This window comes from Oncorhynchus nerka, linkage group LG11 (genome assembly GCF_034236695.1).
Source record: "Oncorhynchus nerka isolate Pitt River linkage group LG11, Oner_Uvic_2.0, whole genome shotgun sequence".
NCBI classification, from domain to species: Eukaryota; Metazoa; Chordata; class Actinopteri; order Salmoniformes; family Salmonidae; genus Oncorhynchus; species Oncorhynchus nerka.
The window spans coordinates 57,392,945-57,407,788 of NC_088406.1; the positions used below are offsets into that span (position 1 = coordinate 57,392,945).

The 14,844-nt window shown below is 42.6% G+C and overlaps 1 protein-coding gene across 4 annotated transcripts in view; it reads left to right on the plus strand.

Moving 5' to 3' along the window:
• Positions 1-6,304, plus strand: part of cntrob (centrobin, centrosomal BRCA2 interacting protein) — a 44,097-nt gene extending 37,793 nt beyond the window's left edge. For 3 of the 4 annotated variants that reach the window (XM_029673370.2, XM_029673368.2, XM_029673372.2), the window contains 4 exons: positions 3,553-3,607; positions 3,718-3,828; positions 3,930-4,029; positions 6,056-6,304. In XM_029673370.2, coding sequence (XP_029529230.2) covers positions 3,553-3,607; positions 3,718-3,828; positions 3,930-4,029; positions 6,056-6,224 — 435 coding nt within the window. In that variant the 3' untranslated portion in view covers positions 6,225-6,304. The remainder of the gene's footprint in view (positions 1-3,552; positions 3,608-3,717; positions 3,829-3,929; positions 4,030-6,055) is intronic. The other variant, XM_029673373.2, reaches the window with a different exon arrangement.
• The last annotated feature ends 8,540 nt before the right edge of the window (positions 6,305-14,844 follow it).

The following is a 14,844-nucleotide window of genomic DNA, read 5'->3' on the forward strand; positions in this document are numbered from 1 at the left end:
TATTCCAGGTCGAATAAACTGGTCAAACTAAGCAGAGAATCAATCTTCAGGGTGTTATTTTCATAAATATCCAATAACGTTCCAACCGGATCATACGTTTTCATCTGCAGCCAAATGGAACGACGGTGACACCCACAGACAAATGTGCCACAGGGAAATTGCATTCTGCTAAGACATTGACTATTTCCCCTCCCATTCGGTCAAAGTTCACACCAGAGGCTCCACGTTCTACTGAATGAGGACATATAGTGGAAGGCGTAGGAAGTGCTACCAGATCCATATCTTATTTGGAAGGTAAGGGGCGATGACGTCAAATTTGACCCACATTCAGAATTTCACTTCTTGTTTAGAAGATTGCCTGCCCTATGAGTTCTGTTATACTCACAGACACAATTCAAACAGTTTTAGAAACTTCAGAGTGTTTTCTATCCAATAGTAATAATAATATGCATATATTAGCAATCTAGGACAGAGTAGGATGCAGTTCACTATGGGCACGCAATTCATCCAAAGTGAAAATACTGCCCCCTATTCCCAACAAGATAAGAAATTCAACAACAAAATTCCCTTCAAGTTATTCTACGGAACTCCAAGAGCTAAGCAGCGTTTTTTAAGGAGAAAGGTCAGTGGAGAGCAGGTGCAAAAGACAAGATGCTTTAAGTTAGAAGCTTATGTATAACACATTCATTAGCTAAATATAAGGCTAATACTGCATTGAATGTATCACCTAAAAGAGGTAGGCTAGGACATATATATACAGTACCAGTCAAAAGTTTGTGCCCACCTACTCATTCAAGGGTGTTTCTTTATTTTTACTATTTTCTACATTGTAGAATAGTAGTGAAGACATCAACACTTTGAAATAACACATATAGAATCATGTATTAACCAAAAAGTGTTAAACAAATCCAAATATATTTCAGATTCTTCAAAGTAGCTTTGCACACTCTTGGCATTCTCTCAATCAGCTTCATGAGGAATGCTTTTCCAACCGTCTTGAAGGAGTTCCCACATATGCTGAGCATTTGTTGGCTGCTTTCCCTTCCATCTGCTGTCCAACTCACCCCACACCATCTCATTTGGGTTTAGGTCGGGTGATTTGCGGAGGCCAGGTCATCTGATGCAGCACTCAATCACCCTCCTTCTTGTTCAAATAGCCCTTACACAGCCTGGAGGTGTGTTTTGGGTCATTGTCCTGTTGAAAAACAAATGATAGTCCCACTAAGTGCAAACCAGATGGGATGGTGTGTTGCTGCAGAATGCTGTGGTAGCCATACTGGTTAAGTGTGCCTTGAATTCTAAATAAATCGGCGTCATCAGCAAAGCACCATCACACCTTCTCTTCCATTATTCACGGTGGGAACCACACATGAGAATATCCATTCACCTAGTAGTGGTTTCTTAGCAGCAATTCGACTATGAAGGCCTGATTCATGCAGTCTCCTCTGAACAGTTGATGTTGAGATGTGTGTATTTCTGCACTTATTTGGGCTGCAATTTCTGAGGCTGGTAACTAATGAACTTGAAGAAACTTTCAAAGTTCTCAATTTTCAGTATTGACTGACCTTCATGTCTTAAAGTAATGATAGACTGTCGTAATGATGGACCTTGTCACAACACACAAAATATATATATAATTGACCCATGGTCACACTAGAGTTCTTCTGTGGAGATGGGAGAACCTTCTAGAAGGACAACCAACTCTGTAGCACACCACCAATCAGGCCTTTATGGTAGAGTGGCTAGACTGAAGCCACTCTTCAGTAAAAGGCACATGACAGCCCTCTTGGAGTTTGCCAAAAGGCACCTAAAGACTTTGACCATGAAAAACAAGATTCTCTGGTCTGATGAAACCAAGATTAAACTCTTTGGCCTGAATACCTAAGCACACAGCCAAGACAATGTGGGAGTCGCTTCGGGACAAGTCTCAATATCCTTGAGTGGACCCGCCAGAGCCCGTACTTGAACCCAATTGAACGTCTCTGGAGAGACCTGAAAAAAGTTGTGCAACCTGACAGAGCTTGAGAGGATCTGCAGAGGATAATGGGAGAAACTCCCCAAATACAGGTGTGCCAAGCTTGTAGCGTCATACCCAAGAAAACTCGAGGCTGTAATAACTGCCAAAGGTGCACTGAGTAAAGGGTCTGAATACATATGTAAATTAGATTTCCATATTATTTTTTATACATTTGCAAACATTTCTAAAAACCTGTTTTTACTTTTGGGTATATTGTGTTGAGTGAAAAAATGATTTAATCAATTTCATAATAAAGCTGTAACGTAACAAAATGTGGAAAAAGTCAAGGATAAAGTCAAGAATAATTTCCGAATGCACTGTATCTTGATTAGATAAGTATTCAACCCCCTGAGTCCATACATATTGATACAACTGTAGCTGATATGGTGAGATGTCTGTCCATAATAAAGTGCTGTTCTACCTTCTTAACAGCACTATCAACAAGGCAGGTCCTACAAGCTCTAGTTTTGTCACACCTGGACTACTGTTCAGTCAATTGGTCAGGTGCCATCAAGAGGGACTAAGGAAAATTGCAATTATCTCAGAACAGGGCAGCACAGCTGGCCCTTGGATGTGCACCGCAAACATTAATCATATCTATCCTGGCTCAAAATAGAGATATTGACTTCACAAATTGTATTTGTGAGAGGTATTGACATGTTGAAAGCACCGAGTTGTCTGTTTAAACGACTAACACAGCTCAGGCACCCATGCATACCCCACAAGACAAGATTTCACAGTCCCTAAGTCCAGAACAGACTTTAGGAGGGGCACAGTTCTACATAGAGCCATGACTACATGGAACTCTATTCTACGTCAGGTAACTGATGCAAGCACAAATATAGGCACAGACACATGCATAGACACACGATAACATACATGGATTTTGTGTTGTAGATATGTGGTAGTGGAGTATGGGCCTGAGGGCACATTTTTTTTTTGCAGTTTTACTTTAGTGCCTTGTTGCAAACAGGATGCATGTTCTGGAATATTGTTATTCTGTACAATTCTGTCAATTGGGTTAGTATTGTGGAGTAACTAATATGTTGATCCATCCTCAGTTTTCTCCTGTCACAGCCATTAAACTCTAACTGTTTTAAAGTCACCATTGGCCTCATGGTAAAATCCCTGAGTGGTTTCCTTTCTCTCCGGCAAGGGAGTTGGGAAGGACGCCTGTATCTTTGTAGTGTTGGGAAACTGCCCTGGTCTTTGTAGTTGAATCTGTGTTTGAAATTCACTGATCAACTGAGGGATCTTACAGATAATTGTATGTTTATGGTACAGAGATGAGGTAGTCATTAAAAAATCATACTAAACACTATTTTTGCACACAGAGTGAGTCCATGCAACTTATTATGTGACTTGTTAAGCTTATTTATCGGCTTTTCACAGTTATTTATTCGTAGAAAGCGAGTGGGTTTGGGTGTTAAATCTTAGTAAGTCTCGGTAACCCGGTTCCCACTTTTTAACCCTGCTATGAACTGTCTATTAAGGAAAACCAATGAGACCCCTCTCTCCATCTGTCTTTCTATCAGTTGTTAGATCGTTCTCCAGGAGAGCCCGTGGAGAGTCCAGCTCAGGACAACACAGGTAACCTTGGGAACTAGTATTCTAATATTACAAGGTATATTTATCTCAAGGGTGGTGAAGCATAATGTGTGTTTTATTTACCTGGAGGGTGTGTGTGTGTGTGTGTTTAGGTCTGGGGTCATCGTGGGACAGTGTGAAGATTCAGCTTCACGCCCCTCTGGAAACTCCCTCCTCCCCTGGAGCCAAAACCAGACACCCCACATGCAATTCAACTAACACAGGTGTGCTGCATACACACAAATATACAAACACAAAAATAGCCTGGGAATATATATATATAATTTCAGTTTATAAACCCACCTCCACCCCTGTGTGTTTGCAGGTCAGGTGTCAGCCCAGCTCAGGTCTCTCCTGGCGCAGTTCCCCTCCCAGCCTGACAGGGCGGCGCGCTCTCTGCAGTTGCTCTCTAAGCTGACCCATGGGTAAACCACAGACACACACCCCTTATGAACCTACCTTTCCACAACAAAACATTTAACAAGCTGTATTTCAGAATGTTATTGGAGCTCTGAGCATTCAGACTGCGGTTTATTGTGGCTGTATATTGTGTGTGTATTAAGGTTTGTGTTTCTGATAGAGGAATTCTAAATTCCTTTAAATGTTTTAATTGCCAAAACCAATTAGCACTCATTTCTAATTCATTTAATGAGTTGTAAGTTCATTAATTATGCATGAAGTAGATCGAGACCAGTCTTAAAAGCCAGGTTAAAGAGCGTTTAATTCCAGAGAGTACTGACCCAAAATACAAAGAACATTACATTTTAAAGAAAGTGAACATAAAATGACGTCATCAGTTTCACACCCTCTCCCAGCCTTACAATGGCTTAGTATCCAGTCCTGGAGATAGTTTCACTCCCCTCATAAATCTACATTCCAACCTGTCTAAAGGATAAACTCCTCTCCCCTAATGGAATCCAACCAAAACATTCTCATCAGTTTGAAAAACGATCTTATCCCTTTCCCAGGAGACACAGACACAATTCATTTCTGCTTACATTTTCAGTAACAGTACAATTAAGAACCCATACTTTTCAAATCATAACATAAGTATTAGCATAGAAGGGTTCTAATCATTAATGTATACATAATTGATCATCTAAACTATATTTTCCTCTAACAGTTTCATATTGTCTATTTTTTAATTTACCTTAATTGAATCAAGGAGTCACCATTGTGACCAGTGTCTCTTTGGAGGGAGACCTGTATATACCTTACCAGTCAAAAGTTTTAGAACACCTACTCATTCAAGGGTTTTTCTTTATTTTTACTATTTTCTACATTGTAGAATAATAGTGAAGACATCAAAACTATGAAATAACACATATGTAGTAACCATAAAAGTGTGAAAGAAATCCAAATATATTTTATATTTGAGATTCTTCAAATAGCCACCCGTCCATATTATTGCAAGAACAGCTCAAATAAGCAAAGAGAAACAACAGTCCATTACTTTAAGACATGAAGATCAGTCAATACGGAACATTTCAAGAACTTTGAAAGTTTCTTGAAGTGCAGTCGCAAATACCATCAAGCTCTATGATGAAACTGGCTCTCATGAGGACCGCCACAGGAGTGGAAGACCCAGAGTTACCTGTGCTGGAGAGGATACGTTCATTAGAGTTACTGGCCACAGAAATTGCAGCCCAAATAAATGCATCACAGAGTTCAAGTAACAGGCACATCTCAACATACACTGTTCAGAGGAGACTGCATGAATCAGGCCTTCATGGTCGAATTTCTGCAAATAAACCACTACTAAAGGACGAAGAAGAGACTTGCTTGGGCCAAGAAACAAGAGCAATGGACAATAGACCGGTGGAAATTTGTCCTTTGGTCAGGTGTCCAAATTGGAGATTTTTGTGAGATGCAGTGTGGGTGAACGGATGATCTCTGCATGTGTATTTCCCACCGTAACGCGTGGTGGTGTTATGGTGTGGGGTTGTTTTGCTGGTGATACTGTCTGTGATTTATTTAGAATTCACGGCACACTTAACCAGCATGGCTACCACAGCATTATGCAAACCATCTGGTTTTGGGCTTAGTGGGACTATGATTTGTTTTTCAACAGGACAATGACCCGAAACACACCTCCAGGCTGTGTAAGGGCTATTTTACAAAAGAGGAGAGTGGTGGAGTGTTGCATCAGATGACCTTGATTTGTTTAACACTTTTGATTCCATGTGTCATTTCATAGTTTTGATGTCTTCACTATTATTCTACAATGTAGAAAATAATTAAAATAAAGAAAACCGCAAGAATGAGTAGGTTCTAAAACTTTTGACCAGTATTGTCCAATTTCATGAAATACATAAAAAGTAAAATACAATATCAAACAAATAAAATACAGCACACTACCTATTGAACAGAGAAACACAAATGTACACAATATTTACAAAACAAAGTGAACACATTCTTCATTTATAAAAGTCCTCTGTCCGGTCTGTATAGGTCTGATGGTGAGTGTGAGGAGAAGCCGAGCCGCCTGAAGAAGAGCGAACCACTCCTCCGGAACTCTGGAGTGTCCCGGGTAACTAGTCAGGGGTCCGGGGTGAGGGGTCAGATGCCGGGTATGGGGGGCAGAAGGGGGTGGCAGGGAAGGGGGGGAGTGTGGAGATGATGTTTTTGTTAAAAAGCTGTTTGAATGTTTTACCACATCACATATGTTTGTGACTGTTATTAAAATCTACTTTTTCTATTCATGAGGTTCTGTGTGTATTCTAAACAACTTTTTAATAATATCTTTTAAAAATGTAACCTCTAGAGGAACGATATCCTTTCCTCGAGATGATTGCGCTAATGTAGGCTAATGTGATTAGCATGAGGTTGTAGGAAACAAAAATAAATCCCAGGACATAGACATAACTGATATGAGCAGATAGATTAACAAGAATTTAAGCTAACTGCACTGTCCAATTTACAGTCGCTATTACAGTGAAAGAATACCATGCTATTGTTTGAGGAGAGTGCACAATTATGAACTTGAAAATGTATGAATAAACCAATTAGGCACATTTGGGCAGTCTTGATACAACATTTTGAATAGATATGCAATAGTTCATTGGATCAGTCTAAAACGTTGCCATACACTCCTGGCATCTAGTTGCCATAGTCTATATTGCACCTGGGCTTGAATAATCCCTTATGGCCTTTCTCTTGCATTTCAAAGATAATGGTACAAGTATTATTTTTTAAACATGTTTTTTCTTTGTATTGTCTTTTACCAGATCTAATGTGTTGTATTCTCTCCTACTTTAATTTGACATTTCCACAAACTTCAAAGTGTTTCCTTTCAAATGGTATCAAGAATATTTATTGCCTTGCTTCAGGTCCTGAGCACAGGCAGTTAGATTTGGGTATGTCATTTTAGGCGAAAATTGAAAAAAGGGGCGGATCCTTAAGAGTTAACCTTTATATAACTAGGCAAATCAGTTAAGGACAAATTATTATTTTACAATGATGGCCTACCCTGGCCAAATCCTCCCCTAACCAGGACGACAATTGTGTGCCGCCTTATGGGTCTCCGGATCATGGCCGGTTGTGATACAGCCTGGGATCGAACCAGGGTCTGTAGTGATGCCTCTAGCACTGAGATGCCATGCCTTAGACCACTGCGCAACTCTGAAGCCCAAGTGAGAATAGAAATATGATCTCCCTCGTCCCTCTTACTCACATTAGGGAGTGTGTGAGGCCACTTGGAAACGAGTACGGTCTAGTTTAGATCTAGTTTAGATCACTTAAATGTTTGACAATCTCCACTCACCACTCACTCACTGATCCTCTGACACTTATCCTCTGATCCCACAACATAGGAAAAATAAGGTAGAGAAGCCACCTCTTTCTGTCCCTCTCATTCTGATGATCATAGAGATTGGGCTGTTGTCTGATGTATTTATTATGGATCCCCATTAGCCAAAGCAGCAGCTACTCTTCCTGGTGTCCAGCAAAATTAAGACAGTTTATACAATTTGAAAACATTACAATCGTTTCAGATTTCACAGCACACTGTGTGCCATCAGGCCCCGACTCCATCACTATCACATATCTACAGCTAATGGATATCCGTCAAAAATACAAAACCTTGCATAACACGTTTGTTTAACAGGTACGGTAGGCTGCTTAGACTGACCCCTGTAATCTTAGAATGCATGTTGACTACCCTAGCTGCAGTTTAGTTCATATCATAGAAAACATTAAGATGGACTCAACTTGTTTGCCATATATTAAAGATACAAATTGGCTGAAAATAATTGGCATAAATAGAAAAATATACCAGTTACATTTGAGGACAAAAAGGTTGAGGATTTTCAATGTTCTGTGTTCTGTGTTTCAATGTTCTGACACATGGTTTATTAACTTTTTAAAGTTTTAAAAGTTTTTCAATTTAAATTATTATAAATTCTTGCCACCAACAGAATGCTATATACAGTGGGGATAACAAGTATTTGATACTCGATTTTGCAGGTTTTCCTACTTACAAAGCATGTGGAGGTCTGTAATTTTTTATCATAGGTACACTTCAACTGTGAGAGACGGAATCTAGAACAAAAATCCAGAAAATCACATTGTATGAATTTTAAGTAATTAATTTGCATTTTATTGCATGGCATAAGTATTTAATACATCAGAAAAGCAGAACTTAATATTTGGTACAGGAACCTTTGTTTGCAATTACAGAGATCATACGTTTCCTGTAGTTCTTGACCAGGTTTGCACACACTGCAGCAGTGATTTTGGCCCACTCCTCCATACAGACCTTCTCCAGATCCTTCAGGTTTCGGGGTTGTCGCTGGGCAATACGGACTTTCAGCTCCCTCCAAAGATTTTCTATTGGGTTCAGGTCTGGAGACTGGCTAGGCCACTCTAGGACCTTGAGATGCTTCTCATGGAGCCATTCCTTAGTTGCCCTGGCTGTGTGTTTCAGGTTGTTGTCATGCTGGAAGACCCAGCCACGACCCATCTTCAATGCTCTTACTGAGGGAAGGAGGTTGTTGGCCAAGATCTCACGATACATGGCCCCATCCATCCTCCCCTCAATACGGTGCAGTCGTCCTGTCCCCTTTGCAGAAAAGCATCCCCAAATAATGATGTTTCCACCTCCATGCATCACGGTTGGGATGGTGTTCTTGGGGTTGTACTCATCCTTCTTCCTCCAAACACGGCGAGTGGAGTTTAGACCAAAAAGCTCTATTTTTGTCTCATCAGACCACATGACCTTCTCCCATTCCTCCTCTGGGCTGATCCCTCACCTTCCTCATGATCATTGATGCCCCACGAGGTGAGATCTTGCATGGAGCCCCAGACCGAAGGTGATTGACCGTCATCTTGAACTTCTTCCATTTTCTAATAATTGCGCCAACAGTTGTTGCCTTCTCACCAAGCTGCTTGCCTATTGTCCTGTAGCCCATCCCAGCCTTGTGCAGGTCTACAATTTTATCCCTGATGTCCTTACACAGCTCTCTGGTCTTGGCCATTGTGGAGAGGTTGGAGTCTGTTTGATTGAGTGTGTGGACAGGTGTCTTTTATACAGGTAACGAGTTCAAACCGGTGCAGTTAATACAGGTGATGAGTGGAGAACAGGGGGGATTCTTAAAGAAAAACAAACAGGTCTGTGAGAGCCGGAATTCTTACATTTACATTACATTACATTTAAGTCATTTAGCAGACGCTCTTATCCAGAGCGACTTACAAATTGGTGCATTCACCTTATGACCTCCAGTGGAACAGTAGTGCATCTAAATCTTTTCAGGGGGAGGGGGGGTGAGAGGGATTACTTTATCCTATCCTAGGTATTCCTTAAAGAGGTGGGGTTTCAGGTGTCTCCGGAAGGTGGTGATTGACTCCGCTGTCCTGGCGTCGTGAGGGAGTTTGTTCCACCATTGGGGGCCAGAGCAGCGAACAGTTTTGACTGGGCTGAGCGGGAACTGTACTTCCTCAGTGGTAGGGAGGCGAGCAGGCCAGAGGTGGATGAACGCAGTGCCCTTGTTTGGGTGTAGGGCCTGATCAGAGCCTGGAGGTACTGAGGTGCCGTTCCCCTCACAGCTCCGTAGGCAAGCACCATGGTCTTGTAGCGGATGCGAGCTTCAACTGGAAGCCAGTGGAGGGAGCGGAGGAGCGGGGTGACGTTCTTACTGGTTGGTAGGTGATCAAATACTTATGTCATGCAATAAAATGCAAATGAATTACTTAAAAATCATACAATGTGATTTTCTGGATTTTTGTTTTACATTCTGTCTCTCGCAGTTGAAGTGTACCTATGATAAAAAATCCAGACCTCTACATGCTTTGTAAGTAGGAAACACTGCCGATTTTGCAGCCTATCAAATACTTGTTCTCCCCACTGTAATACTTGTTCTCCCCACCAGTGATATTTTCCTGCAAAGAGACGGAATCACTTAATCATTTATTCTGGTAATTCCCCTATGTAGCTTGTTTCTGATCACAAGTTCAGGAATAGTTAGAAAATCACAACATTCCCTTAAAATGAACCTTACAAATAGCAGTGGTGGGCAATTTGGAAAGCCAATTCGGTCAATAATAATACCCGTAGGAAATGTTTTCGTGCAATTAGAATGGTTCAAAATGTATGTAAAACATTTACAGCACAATTAAAAAGTATATGGCACATGGAAACCAACCGAGGGTGGTCTATGGTGATAGGTGGGACTAAAGTGCTTATGTTAGGTAATATATTATTGTAATGTGATTGCTGTATATAAAAGTACCATGTTTGTCAAAATTATATGTAAAATGTACAGTACCAGTCAAGTTTGGACACCTACTCATTCAAGTGTTTTTCTTTATTTTTTTACTATTTTCTATATTGAAGAATAATAGTCAAGGCATCAAAACTATGAAATAAAACATACGGAATCATGTAGTAACCAAAAACGTGTTAAACAAATCTTCAAAGTAGCCACCCTTTGCCTTGATGACAGCTTTGCACACAATTGGCATTCTCTCAACCAGCTTCATGAGGTAGTCACCTGGAATGCATTTCAATAACAGGTGTGCCTTGTTAAAAGTTCATTTGTGGAATTTCTTTCCTTAATGGGTTTGAGCCAATCAGTTGTGTGCCTCGCTTCCAGACCCTAGTCAGGACAGCCCAGGGGAGCCTTCACTAGCCTGCTCCAGGGCCAGATGTTATGGGGTAATTCCCACATTTGAGGATCTTATCAGCTGCTAATGATGAGTTACTCTGGAATTCCACTGAAGTAGTTAACTTTTATTAAAACTTCTACATCATTTGAGGTAGTCCGAATGACAAAATAAAATAGTGGTTTAATGGAGCAAAAAGAGCGTGGCTCACAGTTCAGCTTCAACCCCGTCACAATTGCATCAAAACCGAATGTTACCTTACTACGTTACCCATAATGCACTTCAGTGTTTTAAAGCTATAACCCTACTTTACCAACACTACCCCCACTCTGGATGGTGATTAGATCTAACACCACTCCAACACTCATACGAAGGCACAATACCCAATGGTTTTCATTTCAGTTACATGGACATTAGATATGTTACCCCTTTGGGTTCTTGAAAGTTAACATTTTCTCTTCTTCTTTTCAGTCCACAAAGACCTCTGAACTTGTCCTGTTCAGTAATAACTCCACTTGAAGGAGCAAGTAGTCCATTTTCCCTAATTTCCCGAAAGCACATGGAGCGGTGGGTAGCACCATACAAGGGCTGTTGGTTTAAGAGGAGGATACCTAGAGAAAAGGAAGGCAAGTCAGTGGTTCCAGTACCTAGCAGTACATTATGTTGTTCCAGTATCTCTTCTGAAAAAGTAAGAAGGTTAACACTGTTCTATTTCAAGAATGTTACTTTCCGTTTACAGAAATACCTGGCTTTCTTCCCATACAAAATTATAGGAAGAAAGTTCCCAAAACATAAATGGCCCACGTGTCAATGCATAGAATATAAAACTGTCCAATTTACAACTACTTCAGTGTGTTTTGTTCTTTTAAATTTTTTAACACACATATATTTATATATTATATATGGAATTCCAGTCTGATTCATATATATATTTTAGCAAAAACAGCTAATTGTTTACGTCCCAGAACAGTTTGTTTGTAACAGTTCAGTTCAACATCAACACCCAATCACCTAACCAGTTCGGTGGCCTTTTGTTCCTCTTTGGCCACCCTGTGGGAGTCTGACCAAAGCAGGGTGAGTAACAGTCCATCCTTGGTCTTGTTGCATTATGCTACCCCCACTAGACTGAACTCCATTTGTTGTCGCAGACTCACTCACAAAATAAGTGGTATCAGAAGCAAGCTCTGCGTCCTTCTCACTACCTTTGTCACTTTTGTTCATCCATGATCAGGTTGGGTAGATCCAGATCAGAATCGTCGAGGCCTGCATCCAAATCAGGCTACAAGATCTCTGCAGGTTGCCATGCTTCGGCGTGTGTGAACACCCAGCTGTTGTCTAGAGTCATCCCGGGGTTGTACGGCTTGAGTTTGTATGACGTAAAGACCCTCATAGGATGGTAGGGGCTTCATAACTTTGTCCCGCACCCACTTTATACAATTAATTAAGTACCATACTGTGTCACCAACGTTGTTGTGTGTTGTTGTGCAACATTCTTGTCATACTGCTTTTTGGCATGCTCCACAGACTGACCCAGCTCTTCCCTTGCATTCTGGTGAGCAAGTTCCAATCTGTCTTGTAGCTGTGCCACATACTGTGGAGGGGTCTTGGTGTGCTCATGATCGGGTGGCAAGCCAGCCACCAGGTCGATGGGTTCTGTTACTTCACTTCCAAGGAGCGTCATGTTCGGAGTGAACCCTGTTGAGCTGTGCTTTGTTGCTCTATAGACCATCACGGAGAATGGAATCATGAGGTCCCGGTCCCAATGACAACGTTCTGTGGTGGTGGCTAAGATATTCTGTAGAGTGGCATTAAATCTTTCGACTTGCCTTTCTGATTGTGGTCTGATTCCTATTCCACACATTCTTTGGAAGACTTCAGACTCGAAGTTGGAGCCTTGATCGCTGTGGAGTGTCTGTGGGGCTCCGTAGCGACACCACCATTCAGCTGTCAGAACTTCAGCCACTGTCACAGCTTGATCGTAGGCTTCCACCCACTTTGAAATAGTCTTGAACCACCAATATGCAGCGATTGTAGCATTCTGTCTCATTCATGGGGCCCATGAGATCAATGGCGATCCTCTCCATGGGTACTCCCATGCAGACAGTGCCCATGGGTGCTTGGGGCTTCCTCGGAGGTCTGGCTTTAGCTGCACAGCTGGTACATGTACGAGACCATAGTGTGACATCCTCTCTCATTCGGTACCAGTAGTATCTTGTCTGCAGCCGGGCAAGTATGCGTTCCACGCCAAAGTGACCGGCTACCTGGCCGTAATGCATCTGCTTCATGATGTCCGACCAGAACACAAGAGGTCTGAGTATCTGTGGGTAAAACACTGTACCTTCGGTACAGTAGAAGTGTCGTAAGAGAATGCCGTCTTTGACATACAGTCTCTTCCACTGGCTCCAATAGGACTTAGTCGCTGGCACGAAAGGCGACACATCTCCCCATGATGGGCGGTCCTTCCTCGAGCCATCTCTTGACGGGGCCTATATCAGAGTCAGCCATCTGAGCTTGACATAATTCCTCAGTAGTCCATCCATGGAACAGAACAGTGTCACTTGCTTCAGTGAGGCAAATCCGATGTGTCATCTTCACTCTCCTGAACACCTGACTCCACGTCAAAGGCAGCTCCAGGGAGTGTAGGCTGGGGTCTTCCCTTACCCCCCTGAACAGAGCTCCGTAGAAGTAGCTTCCACAGCATAATCTGCTATGCTGGAGCCGAAGTCACAGTGCACTTCCTGGTTCCTGAAACAGTCATTGTTCTGGGTAGCGTCCTGTATAGTGCAGGGGCAAGTCTGGCGGCAGGGCCTCCTGGACAGGACGTCAGCATTTTCGTGGTGGCGTCCTAGACGATGCATGACCGTGAAGCAAGACCAAGCTTCTCGAGCCACCCCGCCAGTTGACCTTCTGGTTCCTTCATCCTTATGAACCACCGAAAGCTGCTGTGGTCGGTGTGCACGATGAAGGGTCTTCTGAGCAGGTATTGACGACCGCCGGCTCCCATACGCTAGTACGCGTTCCTCACTGTCCTGCATTTGGGACAAGACGGCTCCAATACCGAAGTTGCTGGCGTCTGTATAAAGTTTGAGGTCGCCGCTGTTAAGTGGATAGCCCAAATTGGGCGTGGTGGTGAGTAGCTTCTTTAATTCTTTGAACGCCTCTGGGCACTCTCGCGTCCACTGGAAACGAGCATGTCTCTTTGTAAGCTCATGAAGGGGCTTGTCTACAGCAGCAAAGTTTTTGACAAATTGTCGGCAGTACGAGGCCAGGCTACGAACTGACGGACTACTGAAACACAGGTAGGCTGGGGGCGTTCTTGGACTTTCAGATTTTTCTGGTGATCTGTGGCGATGCCATGTTCAGAAACTTTGTGTCCAAGGTAGGTAACCTGTCGGAACCCACTTGGAGGGTTTCAATTTCAGGTTGGCTTGGCGTCACCGATCAACCACTTGTGCCAGGCATTGGAGCATTTCCGGGACATTCCTTCCCAGGATGATGATGTCATCAACATATACGAGGCAGGTCTCCCATTTCATTCTAGCCAGGACGCCCTCCAATTAGATGTTGAAACGTCGCTGGTGCGTTGCAGAGCCCAAAAGGCATCACATTCCACTCAGAGGCCCTTCCTGCTGCAGAAAGCGGCCGCCTTACGGGCCCTGGGGGTAAGCTCTACCTGCCAATAGCCTGACGCTAGGTCCAATGTGCTAAACCATTTGGCCATTGACAGGGTATCGAGGATACGAGGAAGAGGATATACATCCTTAACAGTACGCTCATTTAGAGCCCTGTAAGTCCACACATAGACGGTATGTCTGGTCCTTTTGTGGCTTGGAGAGGCTACTCCAGTTTCAAGACTTTGCTGGATCTACTGGTCAGTTACTGCATCACAGGGGCCCCAGGAAATGTCTAAATGTCATGCTGTACAAGACTAGTGCAACCAATATCAGTGGGAAGAAGAAGAAATCCCCGTAGGTACTAAGGAGTTGAGCCAGCCCACAACTTTGTCTGCACTTAGAGCAGTAGAGTTTTCTCTTTACACCGACTGTAAGTGATCAGGAACTGCTGGGGAGACGAGACTAGTTTGTGGTGGCATGGAAGAAATATCAGTGGGTTGAACAACATCTGCTGCCTGGAGGAATCCG